Raw genomic sequence first — 10,810 nt, forward strand, 5'->3', positions numbered from 1 at the left:
GGCAACAAAATCTGGGCGGAAAGGCCCCAACACAACTGAAGACATGCAGTTATTGCATTCTGCTAGTTCTGATCGGTTCGCATGAACTGGTAGTGGAAATGGCAGGTGGCCCGGCCCCACCCACCCCGGCTCTACAGCATCCCATTTAGGCCCTTTTTAAAGACAAAGCATATGCGCGAAAGGCAGAGTGCATGCGCGAACATGCGTGCTCACATTTGCGAACCGGTAGGGAAGGTAAGTAAATACCACCCCTGCATGCAGGGGATTTCTTGGTATAGGATTCATAGTGGAGAATGTTTCCTATCCCATCAAGTTTGTGGGGAAATGGAATTATCTAAGTGTTTTGGTCCTGAAAGCCGTGGACATCACAACACAAACATTTGTTTGTTTTTTCTTTCAGACTTGTACCTTCCCTTTTGTCGGGCATAAAAGTCCAGGACCATACATGAAGTTCCAATTAAACTGATTTATCAGTAATCATGTCTTTGCACAATCTAATCCACTAATAGTGAGCACTATCTTGGCATTAGATAAGGACCAACGAAGTTCAAGAGAAGTTGGACTTAGTCCGTTTTATGGGTACTTATTGACTCTAGGCTGACTCCTCTTCTGATTGCGCCCAGTTTCCGCCACTCCTTCTCCCATACCTTGTCTGCAAATGACATAAACCATGAAGCAGAGTGGTAGAATGAATTCAGTTTTTCAAGGGTCAGCCCATTTTTTCCTGATTGTCTATGGACTTACACCTCATTGGCTGGGGAAATGGCAATGCCCCTTCAAGCCATTGTTTAAAATTTAGACAGGGACACACCTTGGGCATTTTTGCACTCTTCCTAGAACAGAATCATCAAGCAATCCGTAAGTTGTCTTTAACAGGGCAGATGGGCTGTTGGGCATAGCAGACTGTTGAGTATTTAGTAAGCTTCCCTTTCCTTAATATATTTGTATAACGATAGATTGCATGCATTTGATATTATGCCAGGAGACCTAGAGATCAGATGTTCTTGAGACAAAGATTCATGATCCTTCCGATTTCTGGGGCATAGAAAATGATAACCTTTTGCAGTCCATTCTAAGAGTTCATTTTTTAAACTATAATGTTTTATTTTGGGATGATGTGGTAGTAAAATCTCCTTACTAAATAGCAATAGCACTTAGGCTTATATACCACTTCACAGTGCGTTACAGCCCTAAGCGGTTTACAGAGTCAGCCTACTGCCCCCAACAATCTGGGTCCTCATTCTACCCACCTCGGAAGGATGGAAAGCTGAGTCAACCTGGGTCTAGCTAACAAACCTACTGGAAAAATACAAACAATCGATACTCTTAGTCATTTGTATATTTTCAAGGACATTTCAAGCATAATGTGATAAACCAGATGGTTTTAACTGGTTTGTGCTTTGTACACAATGCTAAGGCAAAAATCATGGTTTATAAATTATAATAGTCTGGTTTGTAGCTCCTGCTATGCCATAATGTAAATATAAATATAATGTAATTATACATCTTTCAATTTATATTGTTTTATTTTTATTTGTTTATTAGTATGATTTGATAGTTTATTAGTAACCTTGACTATCACTAAGTGTTGTATCTTTTTATTCCTGATGAATGCATTTTATTTTCCTTATTTACCCTTATGTACACTGAGAGCATATGTACCAAAGACAAATTCCTTGTGTGTCCAATCACACTTGGCCAATAAAGAATTCTATTCTATTCTATTCTATTCTATTCTATTCTATTCTATTCTATTCTATTCCAATCCATTCCATTCTATTCTGTTCCATTCCATTCTATTCCATTTTATTCTATCCTATATAATCTGTTTTTGGAGTATATACATGGGTAGCCAAAGGTTAGGTTCTATAGGCCATCACAATATGTTTTATTGGGTTTTTTAATGTTACCATACTTAGGAATTTTCATCATAACATGGGTTAGGAAGCATTGAGAAGAAAACAGTAACAGATTGTGATATTTAATATATGTCTATAATACTCTGTCTACAGCACCTGACTTTTGGCCCACCCTGTATATGAATCCATTGTACTGTGTTACGACTAAAGCCTGTAGATTGGTCAGTCATTATGAGCAAGAACTGAAGCTTCCTACTAGCTCCATATTACCTAGAGTGTTTATTGTGATCAATAATCCATCTAGAATAAGATATGAAATTATATAAAGACTAATAAGAATATGGTAGTCATGGATGTTTGATTACATGTCCGAACTGCTTCCCTGAAAAATTATCACGATATTGACGATACTGTCCTTGGGATCAGAAATTAAGAACTTTATATGCTAACGTTCTATCTCAGGTGTTGTTGCAAGTTGAGTGAAATGTATGAGTTCCATAGATTGTCTATAGAAATCACAATATATGAGTGGTGATTTTTATTTTTCCTGAAATGCCTAGACAAGTCTGTTCAGGTAATGGTTTATTTGAATATCTGTTGCCCATGAAAGCTGATGTTTTTACCCAAAACTAGAGTCACCATTATTGATCTACACAGCCAGACTTTCTTGCAGTTGGCAGAGGTGTCTATCACAAAAGGACAACAAAGGGTTCATTCATTGTAGGAGTAATTGAATCAGTAGGTGACTCAACAAGCCAGCCTTGGATATTGGGATGATGGCAGTGCTAATGGTCTCATTTCCTTCAGGGAAAAATATCTGACCTAACCCATCCCAAATTTACTGTTCCTGCAACCATCTTTCATATGTTTTAGCCTAATCATGTTTGCTGCTCTTCTCTGCACTCTTTCTAGAGCCTCCACATCTTTTTTACATTAACTGCCAACAGTGTTGATAACTCTTAAAAAGAGAATAGAATAGAATAGAATAGAATGGAATGGAATGGACCCTACACCACTTCAGACAAATAGTTATCAAACATCTTCTTAAAAACCTCCAGTGTTGGAGCCTTCACAACTTTACTTTTGCATGTAAGATGCATTTCCTCAGATTAATATTTAAAACAGATATTAAGATAGATATTTAAGACTTCTAAAAGATGTGGCTCTAACTAGGATTCCCATAACCGGGCTGTAAAACTCTTTGATGATAGCAAAGAGTTCAATGACCATCCTACTCAAACATACTTTGCGTGACATGAAAGAGATTCTAGAATTTTCAGACTTAGTAGTTCTTTTATCTAGTGGTTGCGCAAGGCTGTATTGGCATAGATTAACAAACTTGACCTTGAGGTGTAGCTCTGAATTTCAGGATACTACAATAGCTTCAAAGACCAAAGACTAAGCATTTCTTGAAACAAAGTCTATTGTTTGATTTGCTGATGATGCGTAGTGTCAAAGGACCTCAAACAAATTGCTGGTTCTTTACTTATTAACCATTTGGAGATAAGGTTTATTACAAAGACCATCTGGTGATTAGGTTAATTGCAAAGTCCAAATAGAAGTTGGAATCTTACCTAAGCCAGGCAAATTTCACTCCTCAAATTTCAAACTAACCCAATTCACACATTCACAAAGATCAGATTACCTTGGTTGGGCTTACTGCTTGATGCATGAATTCAGTTGGTTATAAGGTTTTCAGAAAAATCATGGGTAACAAAACATGCTTATTTTTATAGGTAGTCCTTGATTAACAACCACAAGTGAACCCAAGATTTCTGCTGCTAAGCAAGATAGTTGAGTTGTGCCCCTTTCTTGCCACAGTTGTTAAGTAAATCACTGTGATTGTTATGTTAGTAACACAGTTGCAAAGTGAATCTGGCTTATCCATTGACTTTGCTTGTCAGAAGGTCACAAAAAGTGATCACATGACATACACACACACACACACACACACACGGACACTGCAATGTCATAAATATGAGTCAATTGCCAAGTGTCCAAATTTTGATCTGATGACCTGCAATGGTTGTGTGAAAAACAGTAATAAGTCACTTTTTTAGTGCCGTTGTAAATTCAGTCACCAAACAAACGGTTGTAAGTCAATACCTACCTGTATGGTACATACTTCACACATTACACTAGTACAAGCTTCAGTACAATACTAGTATACAGTATAGTACATTATATAGATGTACAGATTAGGGATGTAATCTGGCTTCACACATTACACTAAGCCAGGGGTGTCAAACTCGATTTCATTGAGGGCCGCATGGGGATTGTATCTGACCTTTGGGGCCAGGGTGGGTGTTGTCAGGGTGTGGCCTGATTGATGTCACTCATGTGAGGGCTGCCTGTGGCAGCCTGAATGCTCTGCCACAAAAAAAATGGGCTCCCAAGCTCTGTTTCTGGCTGCGATGGCCTCCTGCAACCCTCTGTCAGGAAAAATGGAGCTCGGAAGGGACACACCGTGGGCCAGTCCTTCACTCTTTCCAGGGTGACCCCATAGGCCAGATCTAAGCACCTCACAAGGCAGATCCAGCCCATGGGACTTGAGCTTGACACCCTTGTACTAAGCTATGAATTGTTGAATAGATGAGATTCAGACATTTCAGTTAAAAGAGAATTTGACAACTAGACAGATTCTTTGGGTATTAAAAATTTCTTTACCATGTGGAATGGGAAAAAGGAATGATTTACCTTTAAGATTAGTTGTTCTGTTTGCTTCATCTAACTAAAACAAATGAAACAGGATATTTGTACCAATACCCCCTGTGGGGAGGTAAATGAGTAATGAATGTCATGTCTCTGTTTTGGGAGATTGTGTACGAGCTCTACATGACACAGGAAAGGGGTCTACGTGACAGAGGAAGGCCAGGTATTTGGGGATGATCGATAAGTTGTCAAAGAGTATAAAAAGACTGTACACAACTGCCATTCGGGGATATAAATAAACCTTTCCCTTTGACAAAGAGCTGGTCTTGTCTCATTTTCTGCAACACAGTAACATAATGAAGAATCTGAAACTGGTTTGAAAGTTTACACAGGCCTTTCACTGTCATTAGCGCCATTCAAATCCTAAGGATCTGGGGATGAGACAAGGGACATGGCACCATGATATGTATGACCTGATTTTGACATCGTGAGATCTAGCAGATCTATCAATGCTCAAATTTCTTGACACTTCTGGCAACAAAATCTGGGCGGAAAGGCCCCAACACAACTGAAGACATGCAGTTATTGCATTCTGCTAGTTCTGATCGGTTCGCATGAACTGGTAGTGGAAATGGCAGGTGGCCCGGCCCCACCCACCCCGGCTCTACGGCATCCCATTTAGGCCCTTTTTAAAGACAAAGCATATGCGCAAAAGGCAGAGTGCATGCGCGAACATGCGTGCTCACATTTGCAAACTGGTAGGGAAGGTAAGTAAATACCACCCCTGCATGCAGGTGATTTCTTGGTTTGGATTCATAGTGGAGAATGTTTCCTATCCCATCAAGTTTGTGGGGAAATGGAAATTATCTAAGTGTTTTGGTCCTGAAAGCCGTGAACATCACAACACAAACATTTGTCTGTTTTTTCTTTCAGACCATGAAAGTCTTGGATTTGTCAGTGAAGTCCGGTGAATGCATCAAACTGAAGGGGAAAATACACCAAGGGGCCAAGAGGTCTGTATAATTAATTGGCTTTAGGCAGGTCTGAAATGACATTAAGTCTTTCCTGGCTTTGAGCAAATTTAAAAGTCTTCCTTTCCCACTTCTGTTGCTCATATAAATATTATGAATGCTGTGTTTTCATTGGCAGGGAGCTTAAGAAATTCAGTTTGCGAATAGAATATCTTAAATGACCAACAATTGATATGAAATGACTTTGAAATGACTGGTGACATTTTGGTCTTGCGAATCCTTGCAAGGATGGAGGGGACGGGACTTGGTCTTTATGAGCAGATAATATGATTGGGTTCATATACTGTACTGTGATTGGTGTATAAACCACAATACCCACAACACTGGCCTATCTACAGCAGGAAGTTGCCCCCTAAATTCTTTTTGGCCCCATCCACTGCAACCCACACTGAAATGGTTTTGCAATTAAGAAGAAGTGGATGTAAGGTAGGCTTGATGCTCCAAAGGTTTGTTAACCAAAGTCCTGCTGAATCCAGCGCCATCATGGTGGTAAAATGCTTAAGGTATATTAGGGTCTGCTGCATTGGTGTATTCCTCTCTCTGTCGCTATCGGTATGCTGCGCATGGGGCTGGGCGTCCTGGTCATGTTCCCGTGCTGCACACACATTCACACTCCACCGCCCCCGCAACACCCAGCTGCTCGTCGGAGGTTGCACAGGCGCCGCACACTGTGGCTGCATGCACAATTGGCCCAGTTGCTTTAAAAACAGATATGGAACGTGGGCAGGCAGGTGGGCCAAATGAGCCATTGTACCGGTATGGAGGCCACTGCTCTCGGCTACTACCCATACCGGGCTGTACTGGCTGAAACCCGCCACTGGTCTGCTGCAATGAAATGATGATGTTTCAGAAGAAAATGAAAAGAAAATTAAGGGGATTGTATCAGGGTCAAGTGAGAGAATGCAGGAAGGAAGGCATGCAGGGTCCCCCATCAGGGAACCACAATGGGCCTGGTGAAAAGATAACACTTCCTATAAGGAAAAGCAAGAACAGTTCCTCCAGGAGTCAACCCCAAGGCTTATTTGAATGGGAAAGGCAGGAAACAGGGTGTTGTGGCCCGCCAGCTGCCAAAAGAACTGGCGGCAAACTCAGAAGATGAGGAGGTTGGGGAAGAACTTGGGCCTGTTCTGGAGTCTGGGGAAGATTCTGATGGATGCTCAGCATCGGACACAGAGACAGAACCAGGGCCCGTCCGTCATTTCCCAGCCACCGGAGAGGCAGCTGCCTTTGGAGGTGGAAGAACAGCTTGGGCCTGTTCCAGGTGTATCTATGCGCAGAGCAGTCAGGAGAGGTGAAAGGGAGGAAAAGGATTTGACTCTGGAAGCAAAGCAAACGTGGACGCTTAACGGCCCCTCCTTGGCTGGGGAACAAATAGAAGGAAAGGGGAGTGGTGGTCATAGGAGACAACAGCTTGTATTTCTAGAGATTTTGATCATTATGTTTCGTGCAACAAAGACTGCTTGCCAGAACCTAATTTGCAGCCTTTCATCCGTGAGCTCACGGCCTTGCAATTATTGTAAGGAACTGATAAGTTCTGCTGCTGCAGTTAAGTCTTTGCAGGACTTTTGCCTGGACTTTCGGTGGGTGAATAAAATTAATTCATAAGAGATAAATAAAGAGGGGCTGTTTTTTTTTTTTACTGGCATCAGAACACAGGGAAAGAATGAATCAAACCTTGTGATGGACAAAGTCCAGTCTGAACACCAGCCCAAAGACCAGCCTTGCTACCAAATCGCTGAAAATGGGACTGCAGTTTTTGAAACTGGCTTACGAAATGTGTGTTTAATGTGTTGCCCTTCCCTTCGTTAGTTTTGCCATCAACTTAGGTCGGGATGAGTCAAACCTGGCCATCCACCTGAACGCTCGTTTTCAAGCCCAAGGAGACGTCAAGAAGTTGGTGTGCAATTCCAGATCGAATGGCCAGTGGGGTGCGGAGGTACGGCCATCGATATTCCCGTTCCAGGAAGGAGCTGAAATCAAGGTCAGGAAGAACATTTAAGGCACTGAAGTGTCAGTTCAAAAGATGTGGGATCTCTTTAAAAAAAATGTGGCTGGGTGTCAGTTACCTTTTCTCTGAACCTTCACCTGATCTTCCTGGCTTGCTCCATGTGAAATGCCACTAGGGGGCACCATGTTGGAAAGAATGTCAGCTGCTGCTACCAATTCACTTTCTCAATCACTCTCCCCCGCCCCCCCCCCAAGATAGTGAGGACTCTCAGGTTGTATCCAATGCTTAGATTAAAATGATATTGAATAGCAATAGTGATAGCAATTAGACGTATATACCACTTCACAGCCCTTTCTCAGCGATTTACAGAGTCAGCCTATGGCCCCCAAGAATCTGGGTCCTCATTTTTCCAACCTCGGAAGGTTGGAAGGCTGAGTCAATCTTGAGCCAGGAAAGATTAAACTCCTGGCAGTGGGCAGAGTTAGCTGGCAATACTGCATTCTAACCACTGAGCCACTGTGGCTCTTCATATTGCCCTTAGTCATGCAATTTGATTGGTTCTTTTTATCCATTAGAGTTATGTCCCAGTTATTTCATCTGAATACTCAAGTCACTTTTTCTGCTAAGCTGGGTACCTAATAAAGGTAGTCTGCACTTAGCAGAATTAGCCTGCAATACTGAATTCTAACAATTGCACCGCCACACTCATAGATTGTGGTTGGCCATAAGGTGAGAACCAACTATTGTATTAACATAGGGATCCCCAATCCCCAGTCCGTGGATTTGCATTGGTTTGCAGCATGCCAGAAACGGGGGCCATACTAACAAGCGAAGCTCCATCCACAGGATGAAGACAGCAGGTGAAACCATGTCCCCTCCAGTCCTCAGAAGAACCTCTTCCCACAGAACCGATCCCTGGTGCCCAAAAGATTGGGGGTTGCTGTCTTAGTATGTTATGTGAAGCAGGGCAAGAACATTAAGATGTTTTGTTGTGTGTTTGCATAACTATGCTCAAGCAAGCTTCTTTTGGCAATATGCTCAGCAAAGCTTTGCATGCGCTTATCCTAAGACTGAGAACAAATACGAATCTAATAACAAAGATAATAACAAAGTAACAGAGCTGGAAGGGACTGTGAAGGTCTTCTAGTCCAACCCCCTGCTCAAGCAAGAAACCGTATATTATTTCAGACAAATATTTGTCCGATTTCTTGTTAAAAATCTTCAGTGGTAGATCACCCAGGACTTCTGAAGCAAGCCATTCTGCTGATTCACTCTTCTAATGTCAAGAAATGTTTCCTTATTTCTAGGTGGATTGGAAGAGAGGGGAGGGGGCTAGAACTGGAACAGATGGGCTTTTTCAAAAACTGGTACACATCATAGTTCATTTGTTTTAAGCCATCCATGTACTCTTATAGAAAGCAAGTGATAAGATCGCCCCCTATAGATAGGCTTAAAAACCACTCTTTTTTCCTAAGATTGTCACTGTGGCTCCGAGTGAAGAGTTAAAAGCCGATGCTTTGCTTTGCAGACTGCTAACCTGATTTTCATTTATTTTAAATTAAAAAGATCTACATTTTTAAGCCAAATGGAAAAGAAAACCTGACAAGGGAATTGCCCATAAGATATTATTTTCTTGCAATAAACACATTAGCATTTGCCATGATATACTAAATCTTCTGTCTTTGTAGAAACTATGGCATTTCTGGGCTTCCCCTCCAGAATCTGAATGCTGCATTATAGCCACCTTCAATCTCGGGAGGGTAGATAATTCCTTAATTGCAAGTACAGGTAGTCCTCGACTTACGATCGCAATGAAGGCCAATATTTCTGTTGCTAAGTGAGACATTTGTTAAGTGAACTTTGCCCCATTTTATGACCTTTCTTGCCAAGAGTTGTTAAATGAATCATTGCAGGCATTAAGTTACTAACATGGTTGTTAAGTGGATCTGGCTTCCCCATTGACTTTGCTTGCCTGAAGGTCACAAAAAGGGATCCCATAATGCCAGGACACTGCAATTGTCATAAATATGAATCAGTTGCCAAGCGCCTGAATTTTGATCACGTGACCATGGGGAAGCTGCAATGGTCATGTGTGAAAAGCAATCCTAAGTCAGCTTTTCCAGTGTCATCGTAACTTTGAACGGTCACTAAATGAACTGTTGTAAGTCGAGGAATACCTGTAAGTTCAGGGATCCAGAGAGGTCCAAGCCAGAGTAAAAATACAACATGATGACTTAAGAAAGCAAAAGAAACTTTGAAAAAAAAAGCCATATAAAAAAAGTGAGCCACAATATTTTTAAACAATAAAACAAAAATTCTCCCATTGGTTCTGATATGTAGGTAGTCCTCAAATTGTGACCACAACTGAGTCCAAAATTTCCATTGCTAAGTGCCCCATTTTACAACATTGTCACAGTTGTTCAAAAAAAATCACTGCAGGTGTTCAGTTAGTAACACAGTTGTAAAAAGTGAATCTGGCTTCCTCCATTAATTTTGTCGGAAGCTTAGAAAAGGTGATCACGTGACCCTGGGACACTACAACCGTCGTAAATATGAGCCAGTTGCCAAGCATCCAAATTTTAATCACGTGACCATGGAGATGTCATAAGTGCGAAAAGCAATAATAAATGACTTTTTTCAGTGCTCTAACTTTGGTCACGAATCGAACACAACTAGTCTTTGTAAGTCAAAGTTGTAAGTTGTATATTTATTCCCATAATTAGAGCAATGAATGGACTATGTATTTGGTCATCCATAGGCAAAAAACTGTGTATATATTTGAAATATATGGAGTGGTGGTTGCCTAACTCATCTTTATTTAGGACAGGTGTCTCCAACCTTGGCAACTTTAAGACTTGTGAAGCTGGCTGAGGAACTCTGGGAGTTGAAGTCCACAAGTCTTAAAGTTGCCAAGGTGGGAGACCCCTGATTTAGGCCATAATTATTGATGAGTGGAGGAAGAATCTGGATTTTCACTTCCTGTAGCTCGTCAAGGAATTAACTCGTTGGCCTGTTCTTAACAGATCTGCCTCTGCTACCAAGCTGGGGAGATAAAGGTGAAGATCGATGGACAGGAAATCAGCTTCCCCAATCGTCTTGGCCTGAATTCTGCCCAATACTTCTCAGTGGATGGAGACCTGGAGCTTCTGTCTTTCAAGTGTTGTTCTAAATGCTGATGAAATATAGTCACACTTCCACCCTGTGGATTTCTTCAATGAGATACAAAAAAGGCGAATAAATGAGCCATTCTGTCTCAGTTTCTTTTTTAATCCTTTCAAAATAATAATATATCAGAAATAACACATTAATATAATTATTGT

At 41.3% G+C, this 10,810-nt stretch overlaps 1 protein-coding gene across 1 annotated transcript; it reads left to right on the forward strand.

Annotated features, from left to right (window-relative positions):
- The first annotated feature begins 709 nt into the window (after window positions 1-709).
- LOC148047780 (16 kDa beta-galactoside-binding lectin-like) lies at window positions 710-10,746 on the forward strand. Its single transcript, XM_087708491.1, has 4 exons — window positions 710-858; window positions 5,445-5,524; window positions 7,352-7,523; window positions 10,514-10,746. Exons 2-4 carry the CDS (start codon window positions 5,448-5,450, stop codon window positions 10,664-10,666), a joined length of 402 nt encoding a protein of 133 aa, XP_087564617.1. The 5' UTR covers window positions 710-858; window positions 5,445-5,447; the 3' UTR covers window positions 10,667-10,746.
- Window positions 10,747-10,810: the final 64 nt, after the last annotated feature.

This window comes from Thamnophis sirtalis, unplaced genomic scaffold (genome assembly GCF_051295495.1).
Source record: "Thamnophis sirtalis isolate CommonGarterSnake01/CBP01778 unplaced genomic scaffold, rThaSir2_p1.2 scaffold_3, whole genome shotgun sequence".
Taxonomy (NCBI): Eukaryota; Metazoa; Chordata; class Lepidosauria; order Squamata; family Natricidae; genus Thamnophis; species Thamnophis sirtalis.

Coding starts and splice junctions, on each gene's coding strand:
- LOC148047780 (XM_087708491.1), top strand. CDS start 5,448: ATGAAAGTCTTGGATTTGTCAGTGAAGTCCGGTGAATGCATCAAACTG. Junction 5,525..7,351: donor ATACACCAAGGGGCCAAGAG/GTCTGTATAATT, acceptor TCCCTTCGTTAG/TTTTGCCATCAACTTAGGTC. Junction 7,524..10,513: donor AGGAAGGAGCTGAAATCAAG/GTCAGGAAGAAC, acceptor TGTTCTTAACAG/ATCTGCCTCTGCTACCAAGC.